This window comes from Pan troglodytes, chromosome 21, assembly GCF_028858775.2.
Source record: "Pan troglodytes isolate AG18354 chromosome 21, NHGRI_mPanTro3-v2.0_pri, whole genome shotgun sequence".
Classification (NCBI taxonomy): Eukaryota; Metazoa; Chordata; class Mammalia; order Primates; family Hominidae; genus Pan; species Pan troglodytes.
In genome coordinates, this window is record NC_072419.2 from 15,170,702 (window position 1) to 15,185,281 (window position 14,580).

At 37.5% G+C, this 14,580-nt stretch overlaps 1 protein-coding gene across 5 annotated transcripts in view; it reads left to right on the plus strand.

The window, feature by feature from the left end:
* Positions 1-14,580, plus strand: part of PLCB1 (phospholipase C beta 1) — a 752,222-nt gene that overhangs the window by 492,597 nt on the left and 245,045 nt on the right. For 4 of the 5 annotated variants that reach the window (XM_016937425.4, XM_016937426.4, XM_063803337.1 and 1 more), the window contains exon 4: positions 3,988-4,125. In XM_016937425.4, the coding sequence (XP_016792914.1) occupies positions 3,988-4,125 (138 nt within the window). Of the gene's footprint in view, positions 1-977; positions 999-3,987; positions 4,126-14,580 lie in introns of those variants that run through there. The other variant, XM_016937429.4, reaches the window with a different exon arrangement.

Sequence of the window (14,580 nt, forward strand, 5' to 3'; positions counted from 1 at the left end):
GGATAAGCCTACAATCCAATAAAGATACATTTCATGAGTATGAAAAAATGAGTAAGGTATATCTTCTGCACCAAAAATGTTTCTGGTATCAAAAATAAAATCTAAAGGTCTTGAAGAGATGTTTTATTTTGTAGATACTTGGCATGCAAATAAAATAACCTTTTTAAAAAGTGATATTAAAAAGTAAGGATTCAAACCAGCATTTAACTCTTTTTTTAAATCATCCTTTAGCCTGCGTTTATTCCTTCTATTAATTTTGAATATTTTAAATGATATAATGCAGTAACACATGCTGTAATTGAGTCCTTGCTTCTTAGATGTAGAACAGTCTTTACTTTCTTCAGTGGCCAATTACCTGAAAATGGGAATCATTAACATGAGCTTTAACAAGAGCAAAACTCAACTTTCTTTGCAACAGACATGAAGTAATTTAATCACAAATCCTGATGATTGAGAGAAAATGAATTTACTTAGTCAGACAGTCTTTATTTGGTAGCACTTATGGGAACAGAAATGATCTAGATTTAACTTTAAAAGTGGAATTCAATTATAGCTGCCAGGATTCTGAGTTGGTCTGGTTAATTTCAGCTGTGGAGATACATCTAGGATATTCTGCAGGTATTTACCTACTTGAGTAGGTAAATCCTTCTCTGGAAACTTCTTAGGAAGTTGAGTCTATAAGAAATACTCAGACATAAAGCTCCTTGGTAGAATAGGTTTGGGAGATAAGGTGGTTTGCATGCAAGTTGTCTATCAGTTTGTGTTATTGTTGCTATTTTGATTTTATTTGTTTGTTTCTGAAACACAGCCACCCATTTCCCAAGAACTGAGAATGTCATACTCTGGAAAACAACCACTTTTTACACATCTGTTTTCATCAAATTCCTTCTACCTATAAAGTCCTCTAAAAACTTGATGCATTTCCAGTTTGTCCTTCCAGACAATCCCCTCTTTGTGTATTCTCTGAAAGTCTGAAAACAACTGAGGACAACTTGAAGGTACAGGTGTCTTTCTCGGTCTACCCCTTGCGTATCAATATGCTCAACAAAGAGCTGCATTCAAAAATAGATACGTTATTGAGTACTGGTCAAATAAAGAGTGAACTTGTTTCTTAAAGGAGAATTCTAACATAATCAAGGTTAGTGTTGATAAAAATGAAATAAATGAAGAAAAGATACAGTTTTAAAGATAAAATGACCAGTGCTGGAAAAGAAAGCAAAGCATAGTTTAAATCAATGTGCTCCATCACCGAAAAAGGACGTTAGTAAGAAACTTGGCTTGTTACATACTTTAAATTCTCTGTTTACATTCAGAACTATATGGTTTTAAAATATTGTGGTTTCTTCTGAGTAAGTGTTTCTCAAATCTAAGTGTTCCTTTAGTTCATACACAGAAACCTTTTTTAATTTTTTTTCCCCAAATGTTAACCATCCAGATGTAGAATCATGCGGTGAGGCCTCAAATACTTACCCTTCAGATTCAATCAGCAGCATCATTTTACCAGCCTGTTTCATCCACCTGATTCCAGACATCACTTCTAAATACTTCATTATAAATTTCTAATTATATAAAGACCAATAGTCTTTTTAAAAAATATAAAACACCTGTAATCCCAGCACTTTGGGAGGCTGAGGTAGGTGCATTAGCTGAGGTCAGGAGTTCGAGATCAGCCTGGCCAACATGGAGAAACCCCGTCTCCACTAAAAATACAAAACTTAGCCGGGCGTGGTGGCACACCCCTATAGTCCCAGCTACTCGGGAGGCTGAGGCAGGAGAATCACTTGAACCCAGGAGGTGGAGGTTGCAGTGAGCTGAGATCACACCACTGCACACCAGCCTGAGCAACAAAGCAAGACTCCATCTCAAAAAAAAAAAAAAAAAGAAAAGAAAAGATATATGAGCAACAATTACTGGGGAAACTTTTCAAACAAAGATTTCAGAAAGAGTTGGTCATGTTTCTTATAAATTCTTAGTGGAAATCCCAGAAGCTCTTTTCCAGAATTGTTTTCTACTCTGAGCACCTACTCTGGGTGGTCTTTACTTGCCTCGAGTTCCTTTATCTTAAGGATGATTCAAGAGAATCCCTGACCCCCAAACCTAGTGTCTGCAATTCTGAGAGGTGGCGATCTTTAACCAATCATCTGTTTATCAAGTTTTGAGCAAAAATATTTTGAATGGACATGAGAATTAGGCAGTAAAATAGTGTAGACTGAACAAAAAATGCTTGGGGGAGAAAAAAGCCAGAGAATGAGTTGTGTGGCTATCACTGGAAGGAAAGAAAGGGTCCAATGTATAGATCCGATTCATCTCCAAATATTTTCCCACTAAAGACTGTGGAAGTAAATATATTGATGGACTCTGTAATCACTGATTTAAAACGTGTGATTTATAATTACAAGTTTCAGGTGATTTCTGAGAATGCTTTTTCTCTTCTGAGTATACCAAAAAGAACCCCACAAAATTACAAGTACTAATATGTTTTCTCTTTGAACCTTGTCTCAATGGTGTTCAAAAACTTTGATGCAATTAATCAATTCATAAAACACCTTGTTATCAAGTTTAATTAGCCTTCACAAAACATTCATTCTTCCCGAACATTCTCCTTTAATCTTTCATTAATGGTAGAGTGCTAAATGTTTCCCTTTTTTGCTATTATTGTTTATTTAATAAAACTTTTTATATAGACCTCTCCTTTTCTGGGTCATGCAAATTGATGTTTTTGTGATAGCATTTGATCTTTCTAGGAGGCTTGATGTACTTGATAAGGTTTCAACTTGTTAGTGAAAGTGAGATTTCAGTTATATTAGGCAGAGCTTTGAAATGGGATTTTCTTTCTTCATAACTTTCCTGAAAAGGTGACTTTTCATGCAGCCAAACAGAGAAAGTTTTATTAACTAAAGAGAGAATTAATGGCACCAAGTAAAGTAACTCAGCTGGAAAGGTTTTGTTTGTTTTCTTTCTTGGTTGTGTGTGGTTTATTTAAACATCTACTATTTTTTTAAACATCTACTATTTAGATTTTTTTTTAAACATCTACTATTTCTTCATAAGGATGCTGTATATCAAAACCTCCAAAAAGAGGTCAGAATAGCCAGTCTAAGTAATCAGGACCTGTTGGCCCAGTATTTAGCTAAATAAATAAGAATGTAAGTGTACTCCTGGCTCAGAAGCTGGCCAGCAAATTTGCTAAGTGATTGATTTGATGCTAATTTTCTGCATGGACTTCTCATTTCCTTCAGGGCCTGTCCTATGGGAGGAAATAACTTCAGCCAAGCTGACTGAGCCCTATTTTAGGTTTCACTTTGAGCTTTGAATGTTTGGAAAACTCCCTTTCCCAGCAGGACTACATCTCCAAAGGATTTCCATTTATGATGACCCAAAGAATGCAACTTGCTCTAAAAAGACTGCAGAAGTTCCCTATGTCCAAATCCCAGTACATTCCGAGGACAGAACTGAAATCAACATATGCATGGCAGGCACTACGGTTTTGCTCACGCTAATTCTGTGTCTCTTTGCATCAGTACTGACTGTTGGAGCAGGTCTACGCTGAGAGCCAGGGCTGTGTTTCTTCCCTAGTCCTACGTAGGCATTGTCATATTTTAATTTCAGAATAACCACCTTCTTTGTCTTAGTGCATTCAGGAATTAAGGAGAAGAATAGAGATTTTTCATTGCAATACACAATTTATGGGATGACTGAAGGAAATAGAGAACCATGACCCATAAAAATGTGTGATAGGATCACAGAAAGAGCACTTAACTACAGGCTATAGTCTTGAGCCAGAAATTGTCTCTCCATTACCTCTGGGCAAGTTGCTTCATCTCTCTAGGCCATTTGTGGAATGGGAGCCTTAAACTCCTACAATTTTCTAGTAAGAATAAAAGCAACTTTGTTTTGAAATCATTCTAACTCAACAGAAGTTGAAGTTATGCTATCACGTTGGAATCTCTAGTTATAGACTAATTATTTTCAATATTTATTATCCAGGACCCCAAATTACGTGAACTTTTGGATGTGGGGAACATCGGGCGCCTGGAGCAGCGCATGATCACAGTGGTGTATGGGCCTGACCTCGTGAACATCTCCCATTTGAATCTCGTGGCTTTCCAAGAAGAAGTGGCCAAGGTATGGTGGATGGAAATCGCTAAAGCTTATCATCATGATCTGAATCCTTGAGCTATCATACTAATGCCTGCAAAAGACTGAATTTTTGTCATATTTAGCATGTGTTAAAATTTCACCTAAAAATAATTCAGCTGCCGAGTATAAGTGCAATTAAAATACTTCTAAATAATGGCATCAACTTAAGAATTATGGAGATTTTTTTCATAAAGAATAAGCCATTTGGCCGGGCACGGTGGCTCATGCCTATAATCCCAGCACTTTGGGAGGCTGAGGCGGACAGATCACTTGAGGTCAGGAGTTTGAGATGAGCCTGGCCAACATGGTGAAACCCTGTCTCTACTAAAAATACAAAATTAGCCGGGTGTGGTGGCGGGCACCTGTAATCCCAGCTAATTGGGAGGCTAAGGCAGGAGAATTGCTTGAACCCAGGAGGTGGAGGTTGCAGTGAGCCAAGATTTGCCACTGCACTCCAGCCTGGGTGACAGAGTGAGACTGTATCTCAAAAAAAAAAAAAAAAAAAGAATAAGGCATTTGATATAGTTTCTTTGCATAACAAAATACAAATAAAACCACATTCTATTTTATCTAAACACTTTCTCCCAAGTCGTTCTCTCTTAGCCTCATCCCTATGCCACTTCTAAGTCCGTGTCATTTCCAGCTCTCTCCTAGGGGACAGACATCTTCAGCCCTCTTTAAACTTCTTAATCCCTGGGCAGCACCTAGCCCACCATAATCCATGTAGTAGTTACTCAGTTAATATGTAGAATAATGAAAAACTAACACTTTAAAATAAAAATTTTAGATAATAATGAAAATAATATTAAGTAAGAACAAATAATATTTATTCAATTACGGATTAGAAAGATAAATTAGATATGGCCCACCCATTGAGGAGCTGCCATTTCACTAGGAGCAAGCCTTTCAGATACTTACAAAAATAGCTAGAAAACAGGTATAATATAGCAAACAAGAAGCTGTGAACATCTAGGACCGCTGGATTCAAGTGCAATGCTTTCTCTAGAAATATCCAATTGTCATTGAAAGAATGCTGAAATGAACATATTTAAAGAAGAGCTTTCTTTTTCCATTTTTATAGTTTATAAAATACTAGTGATAGTCCTTCTCCTTCATATAACTTCCTTCAAGAGTTGAGAATATGAATCTAAGAATACTTTGAGTTCTGCATATAATATATGTGCCTTACAGAGCTTCTCATGTCATGCATCACAACTACAGGGTCACTTCATGTCAGTGTGCATTGTCTAAGTATTGTGATCTACAATTTTTTAACCCTCAGTGCTCTGGTGATTTTCTGAGCTACACCAGATGTGTTGGCCTGGTTCCTTCCTTCCTTCCTTCCTTCCTTCCTTCCTTCCTTCCTTTCTTTTCTTTCTTTTCTTTCTTTCTTTCTTTCTTTCTTTCTTTCTTTCTTTCTTTCTTTCTTTCTCTCTCTCTCTCTTTCTTTTCTTTCTTTCTTTCTTCTTTCCTTTCTTTCCTCTCTTCTTTCCTTTCTTTCTTTCTCTCTCTCTTTCTTTTCTTTCTTTCTTTCTTTCTTTCTTTCTTTCTTTCTTTCTTTCTTTCTTTCTTCTTTCCTTTCTTTCCTTTCTTTCCTTTCTTTCTTTTTCTTTCTCTCTCTTTCTTGTTTTTTTTTTTGATGGAGTCTCACTCTGTCGCCAGGTTGGAGTGCAGGTAGTGGCTCCTGCACTCCACTTGGCTCACTTCAACCTCTGCCTCCTGGGTTCAAGCCATTCTCCTGCCTCAGCCTGCCGAATAGCTGGGACTACAGGCGCATGTCACCATGCCCAGCTAATTTTTGTGTTTTTAGTAGAGACGGGGTTTCACCATATTGACCAGGATGGTCTTGATTGTCCTGGTTTCTGTGTCATTAGTGATTATTGGCAGGGATTTATTTCTAACACTTATGTAATATTGACTTTAATTCTTATAATGGGATGCATAAAATGCCAACCAGTTTTAATATTCTAATGTCTTTAGAAACTACTCTTTCCAAGTATGTTGTAAACAGAATCTACTTTCTCTCTTTATAAGCCAAGTTACCCATTTATTTCTATAGTATCATTTATACTTGGAGAGATTTCAGTTCAATGAACATTGTCTGTGTGACATATACTTTATTTTGCTGTATATGAATGGATAGTTGGATGGATAAATTAATACGGAAAAAACAGATTCTAAGTGTTTGCAAAATATTTTTAAAATATGTTTCCCCAAATGAACTATATTCCTTTTAGAAAAAGTGACCAATTTATGGGATGCACTAAATCTCAATTAGAAACATGCAATAAATGGCAGTGGCTTTCAGGGAAGCTTTTGCTAAGAGTAAATATATTTATATTACACATCGATCTGCATATCTTAAGTTGCATTTAGCCTTTGTGCAGTCCTATCTAAAATATATTTAATTTCCTCTTCTCTGTGGGTTCCTAGACACTAATTTTCCTTAGGGATTTTTATCTCCAATCCCTGTAATATTCCCTCTCAGGAGTGCATCTGTAGAGATTTTCCCAGGGGCTACTTGATGTTCTCAATATAATTAATGAAGCTATGGAGAATATTTTGCCTTCCCTGGCTGTGATGTTCTATAGAGTATTTTCCCCCACACTGAAAGTGCTCAGCCAGAAACTTAAGATTTGCAAGTACCACTGTTACCTTGGAGCATCACGTATCACAGTCACACAGGGAACCTGTTAAATCACAGATTGTTGGGCCCCAGCCCCAGCAGGTCTGGGATGGAGCCTGAGCATCTTCTTTTCTAACTGGTCCCAGGTGATGCTAATGCTGCTGGTCCAGGCACCACACTTTGACAATCTCTTCCTTAGAGAAGTTTGGGCACAGTGTTGCCAGATCTTGAATTTTCTTCTAAAAGGAGCTGCAAAATCCATGAAAGATGTTAAATATTGGCAACAGTTGTTTAAAAACACCATGTGAACCAAAAAAACATAACTATGGTCTGAGTAAGACTTGGGAGCTTCCATTTGGCAGCTTTTTGGTCTAGATTCACATTAAGTAAGAAAAACATTGTGCTAAATAAAACCTCAGGTCCTGACCACTGAATACAATGGGGGAAGCACGTAACATTATCTTGCAGAGCAGAATCAGCACTCTCCACCACATTTGTTCATTCTCTAACTTCCAAACCATTCCTAGAGCCCTCTGGGTGCCTAAGAAATGTGACCTTTTAGCACAGCATTTTTCAGTAGACGGAGAACCATCTGCCCCCTTAATGGTCATTGTGGAAATTTTTCAGAAGTTTTATAACAGGCCACTTTTTTGTGACTTAGATTGGATCCTATTCTTAACCACAGCATCTCTCATCCCCTATAAAGGAAAGAGAGACAGAATAATATAAAAAGAAAATCTTTTGGATGTCTCCAGGTTCCATTTTTAAACATGTAACTTGAAAATTAGAGAATAAGGGAGACAAATCATGCCTTTGGGCCAAATCTAAAAGTCAAGAAGAACACAATCACTACACAATGTTCTACAGGTTCACCTTACAACACTCAACCCATTAATTCAACAAATGAAAACCAAGCAAATGAGAAATTACTCCTGGAGGAGACAAATATGGTTGTTTTTTTTTGTTTTTTTTTTTTTGCCTGCTGAAAAAAGTAAGACTTTGTTGCAAAGAAAATATGTTCCCCTGAAAGGCCATAATTTTGACTCTTTTTGAGAAGGAACTAAGTGGGACAGAACTTATACTCATGAGTTCTGTAATTTGGGCCCCAGGAAGGAACACAGTAAAGGGGAGAGAGCACTAGAGAAGATGTCTATAAATGAGAAATGTTAGCAATACTCTTCTGCCAAATGGATATGAGCCTTCAAGCCCTTTGACAGTTTGGGTACATTCTTCATCCATAAAATGAAGAACTTGGATTCGTTCACTCATTTATTCAACAACATTTTGTTAAGCCTTCTGCAATGTGCCAAGTCCTATTCTAGATACTGGAGACCAAGCAGTGAAGAAAACAGATAAAGACCCTTGCCGATGTGGAGCATACATTCTAGTGTGGGAGACACAATAAGTAAAATAAAGAAGTCAGCCACGCAGTGTATCAGGAAGAGAGTGATATTGACAAAAATGAGGTAGGGATGGAGAGCGCAGTGGAAAAGGGCATTAAATAGGGTGGTCAGTGTAGCCATCTCTAGGAAGTGACACTTAAGCAAAGACTGGAAGGAGGTGAGGGAGTAAGTCAGGAGGATGTCTGGAGAGACAGCACTGCGCTTGCACTACAGCAGGTGCAAAAGCCCTGAGGCAAAAGATAGTCTGGTGTACTTTAGGAACAGCCAAGGGCAAGCGTGACAGCAGCTGGGTAAGCAAGATTGAGGGAAGGTAGTAGCAGAGGGAACTGAGGAGGCAACTGCAACTGATTTTGCTGTAGGGTGGCATAGGCTTTTGAAGGACTTTGGCTTTTACTGTGAGTGAGATGGAAGCCCCAAGAGGGTTTCAGCTGAGGACAGATGTGATTTGACTTAACATTTAATCCATAATGGACTGCATGGGAGAGGGGAAATAATGGAAGCAAGCAGATTCATTACCAAACTATTGAAATATTTAGGTGAGTTGCTAATGACTTAGACCAACGTGGAATGTGGAGGAAATAAAAAGGAATCCAAATTTGCATGTATGTACACACACACATGTACACACACACACACACACACACACACACACACATATTATAAAGAAGGAAGTGATGGCATATGTTTATGGATTTTATGTTGCATGTGAAAGAAAGATGCATGGAATCAAAGATGATGTTAAAGTTCTGGCCCAAGAGGAAAAGGTAGAAATATCATTTACTGACATAGGGAAAATATAAAATAGAATATAATTTTTTGTATAGAAGTATATAGCAGAAGTTCAGTTTTGGTCACGTTCAGTTTGAGATTATTATTAAATACTCAAGTGGGTGATTTTGAGTAGGTAGTTGGATATATGAGCCTGGAGGTGAGTGCCAAATATAACACACAAATTTGGGGGTCATTGGGTATTTGATTGTATTAAAAAGTCATCATACTTTTTAATGAAGCTGGATGAGATCAGCCAGGAAGTGATTGTAGATAGAGATGTCCAAGGGCTGAATCATTGACAGTCCAACATAAAAAGAATCAGAAAAACGGAAGCTGAGAGGAGGCAGCCAGTTAATGCCATGCTCATGGGAACTGAGCCAGATTATTTAATGTTTTACTGAAATGTAGCATACACAGAAAAGTGCACAGTTTCTTCCTCTATACCCTGATGGAGTTTTGGAAAAGGAATATATCCACCTAGTCAACATCCAGATCAAGAAACAGAGCATAACCAGCACCCTAGATATTCACCCTACTAACACCTCTATATCGGCAGTTAACATGATAGATTAGTCTTACCTGTTTTTAAAATATCTGTAAATGAAATCATACAATAAAGTCTTTTTGGTCTGACTTCTATTATTCAACATTATATTATGAGATTTATGAGATTCTTCTATATTTTCTGTGTAATTGTAGTTTGTCCATTCTCTTTGCTAAGTAGTAGCCAGTAATTTACTTACAGTTCATGGGCATTCTTGTAGTTGTAAGTTTAGGGCTGCTACAAATAATGATGCTGCAAGCATCTGCCTTTCAGAGAGCTAGATATTGGAGTGTAATGACTGGTCATAGATCTTTATGTGTACTGCTTTGATAGATACTGTCCTTTTTTCAAACTTGTTGAGCCATTTTGATTTTTTAATATTATTTCACACATAAAAGAAAAATTTATCAGAGGATCTCTGTAGGTTAAATTATTACATTTTGAAGTAGCTGTCATGTCACAGAAGAAATGCGCTCTCTAAAAATATGTTATATAAAGTGAACATTAGTCTTTAATGTTTGTAATTTTAGATTCTTCCCCCTCTGTAGCTGTGAGTATCTTGGAGAGTCTAATTCACTTATTTCAAGGATATGAGTGAGATTTTCTGGAAGTTTTTGTTAACTTCGTCTATATCAGTTTCTTGTGCACAATCTAGATAACACACCAGCTCTCTGAATTTCCTAACTAGCTCTCACATCTCTTTCCTGCTCCCCATTCTTCCTGCCATCTTGTTAAGCCCTTGACAGGTCTCATGGATAGTCATTACCTACCTATTTCCTGAAATTCTCTCACACTTTGCTCTACAAATCTGCCTGCTCATCTGCATAAGAATGGCCTTTTAAAACAACAAACTCATTCCTGATCATATTTTAAATCATTTTCATTCTCTATTACCTGCAAAATGAAGTTTCTGTGCATTTAGTGAACAAACATTTATTGAGGGCCTAGTAAGTGCCAAGCACCTCGCTGGGCACTGAGGATTCATCAGTGACCCAACATAGTCCCTACCCTCAGGTACTGATGATTCACCACTTTGACTGTTGCACCATTCTGTTCTAGCAGCTCCTAACTACTTGTGATTCTTCTACCTTTACAATTTTAATATTAATGCCTTTATAATATGGTAGTTTCCTAGACTGCCTTTCTCTCTTTTGTCCACCAAGAAAAGTCCTAGGCCTCCCGAGGGACTCAGCATCAACTCAGTTCATCCATCTCTCGCTCTATCTCTTGACTTCCATGCATAGCCCATTGTTCTTTCATCTGTTGTTCTGTGAACCTTGAACATATTTTCAATTACAGTCATTACACTGTAATTATCAATCAGTGTGTCTTATAATCTATCCTGTATTTGCGAGCTGATGAAAGTCAAAAACAGTAGTTTAGTCTGTTTTGTGTTCCCAGGATCTAGCTTAGTGCTTGGCTCAATAAATGCGAGAGGTGTGAGAGAGGAAAGGAAGGGAAAGGAAAGGAAGGAAAGGGGAAGGAGAAGGGAAAGGAAACGGAAAAGGGGAGGCTTTTGAACTCTTGAAAATAAGTGATAGGTCACGTACAATCTTAGAGTCATAGTGGCTTTTAACATCATGTGCTCCAATCTTTTCATTTAGAGTTGGAAGAAATTAAGGCCCCTTAGCAGATTGGTTGCTTAAGGCTTTTCCCAGAATAATTCTCTCTCCAGCTTGCCAGGATTCTCAGTAGGAGGACCTAGGTGGCATTCACTACGATGGCTTCCATTTTCCTAATCTTTTTTCCCAAAGCTAACCTTATTCCCACTCAGAGTTACTGTGACTGTCACTTCCCTACCCAGCAGTTACTCCACGCTTTCTTAAGCAAATGAAAAATAGCTTCTATTTACCAAATAGTTGACCCCTTTCAGGATAAGGAAATGAGAGAAGATGTCACGGAGAGGGGAATTTCTTTTAAGCAAAAGAAATTATAGTCTATGGAATAAAGGTGGGAAATAGAAAAGAAAGAGGGACAAGTGAAGGGTTCTGCTAAGGCCACCTCCGGGCCATACATCAAAAACTTCAGGAATTTTCTTAGAGTTGCCCTAAAATAATAGTATTAGCTATTTAAAAGTGACCTCAAGAGACATGAGGTTCTTATATTTATTTTTATTCTGGGAACATATGCATTGAGGTACGAATTTTCAAACACTTGCGTATATTCTGTACAAAATGTGCGCTTTATCTCGTTTCTATTTTGAATTTCAAACAAATTTATGATGAGTAAGCAATAGCTGTAAGTTTGACTTTAAATGAAAAATGATTAAGAAAAAAGAAAAGGTGGTGCCATAAATTATGTTCAGCAATTTGTTTTGGGACGTAATGGAAAACTGTGCATGACTTCCTTGCAGGTAGAATACATGTGCCAAAAAGATCACTGTTTGCAAACATGAAAAGTTAGATCCATGTTATTGTGTTTTGTGAGATCATCATTACCTGCTATTCCTGACCTTATTATATTAAAAAAAAATGCCTGTGTCATCTTAGGCTATTCTTCCACCCAATCATAAAAGGACCAAATTCGTACTGTGTCAATACATTGCACTATTTGTCTTGGAATTTTATACTGGTAGGTGTCCTTTGTTGGAGAATGAGATTTACTCTACATTCTGCACATTTTGGATATGTGTCAGGCAAATGAAGGATGCACAACTTAAACTTTTATATTGTGAAAACATCATCTATCTGGAACATTTGTTTAAAAGCTCATAAGTCAAAAGAAAGACATTCATATTAAAAAGATTTTTATTAAAAAAGGGGCAACTTGGATTTCAGTCTCTCCCTTACACACACAGAAGCAGCAGCAATTGCTATTCTGGTGACTGTGGAAGAAAGCACCCCTGCCTTCTGTCTCCTGGGTGTCTTTTCTGCATTTGCTAGACAAGAACTTTTTTGGAGCCAGACAGTGCTTAATGGTGCCCACATAAAAACAATTAATGTCAAACTGAAGGGAAAATGTCAACGCTGAGACATAGAAATGACTGTGATTTCAGACTGTGGGCTACTGTTAGTACAAGCCCACCTCTCCCCTGAAAGAGAGAACAGAAAACTGCATCAGCAATAGCATCTCTTCTTTCCTTCCATCCGCTCCATTGCAGAGACAAGCTACTCTTCTGCATACCTCCATCTGCCTACCTTCTGATGCCTGGCAGCTAAGTAAGCCCTGATTGCATTACCGGTGTGCCTAGCCTGGAAGCAAGAACATGAGCACCACAAAAAAAAAAAAAAAAAAATCACCATGACTTTTTGGAAGGAAGAAGAGTTCTAAGAAAATCTGGCTTCCTTGTTTAAATTTCTCCCTCCACATATAAAATATTGGTGTTGGTGGGGGAATACTGACATACTTTGAGAAAGGCAGGTTGATCTGTTTCACCTACTACCTTGATATTGGTTGTCATCTTTAGTAGTTAAGCCAAATGATGCCCAATGAAAAGCTGGCACTAAGGATTAAAAATACTTTTTGAAAATACCTTGCTAGTAATTTTCGTAATAACTATATTATAATTTTCATTCATTCAACAAATATTTACAGGCATAATCAGCCAATGAAAAGGTGAAATCAGAAGAGGGAAATTAAGGAAGATATTACAAGAAAATATCTGAGAGCTAAACAAAAGTACTGGTCTTAAAGTCTAAATAGCAAGTACAGGAATGGAATAGGTTCAGGTAATGAGTAGGAAACTGGAAGATGACAGATAAATGAAAAAGACTTAATTTTTTTCTCTCCAAAAGAAAGTTAAGGTAGAAGGGTGGGGATAAATGTACCAGAAATGTATTATCCAAATATAAACCATGCTAAAACATGTAAGATTTTCAACAACTGAAGAAAGAACTTAAAAAGATACATATATACTTGTTATTAGGAATGTTCCCTTCGGAAAGCCATGTGGGTTATGGTGTTGGAACTGAAACAAATAATCTGATATATTCTAATATATGGCCTAGCAGAAAATTATAGTTGCAATTTCATACTCATGTAAATTTTTATTATATTTGTTTTAAACTTTCAGAATCAATTTATATGCAAATAAAGTCATAATTATGAATGCTGAACAAGATAAAAACTGACCATTTATTTTATTTATTGATTGATTTTTGAGACGGAGTCTCGCTCTGTCGCCCAGGCTGGAGTGCAGTGGTGCCATCTCGGCTCACTGCAAGCTCCGCCTCCCGGGTTCAGGCCATTCTCCTGCCTCAGCCTCCCGAGTAGCTGGGACTACAGGTGCCCGCCACCATGCCTGGCTAATTTTTGTATTTTTAGTAGAGACGGGGTTTCACCATGTTAGCCAGGATGGTCTCGATCTCCTGACCTCGCGATCCGCCCACCTCGGCCTCCCAAAGTGCTGGGATTACAGGCGTGAGCCACCACACCCAGCCAAACACTGACAATTTAAAAGTGAGTTTAAGCTAACGAGAGTTGGAAGTAAAAGGAATGGCAGGTAAATGTCCTCCTATCATAAAGGAGCCAAGGGATACTATTTTTAATGAGTGGATCAAGAGAGTTTGAGTATGTTGCTTGAGATTGTAGAGGTGACAGGGAGGAAAGGGCACTAGTGATAGAACTCTATCACAAGCAAGGAGAAAGGGCAGGTGAGAGATGGAATCAGAGATTTAAAGCCTCCTCAATCAGAGCAGGATATTATAGTCAAATTCTAAAATCAGTCAAGGAAAAACATTATACACGCACACACACACACACACACATGAAAAAAGCATTACACACCCATATATATAAATAGAAATGTGTACGTAAACCCCAGAAATTTAAGAATAGAAATGCTGAAAATAGTTGTCAACAAACAGAACTAGGACGTAGAAGTGATCATTGCCTTTCCAACCCCTCTGAACAACTTTTAAGAAACTCTGTCTCTGTTTCATCGATAAATAATAGTTTTTTAGGTTACTATCATTTAACAAGAATATATTACACCTGTCACTGGTCTAACATGAATTATCCCAATTCTCTCAAAAGCCCTATGAAATAAATTCTATTATTGCTTCCATTTTATAAGATATATGAATATTGGAGGACAAATTTAAAAAGACTTGTCCAACATGATTCTGTCACTCAGGACTTGCATTTGGCCTGGAGTA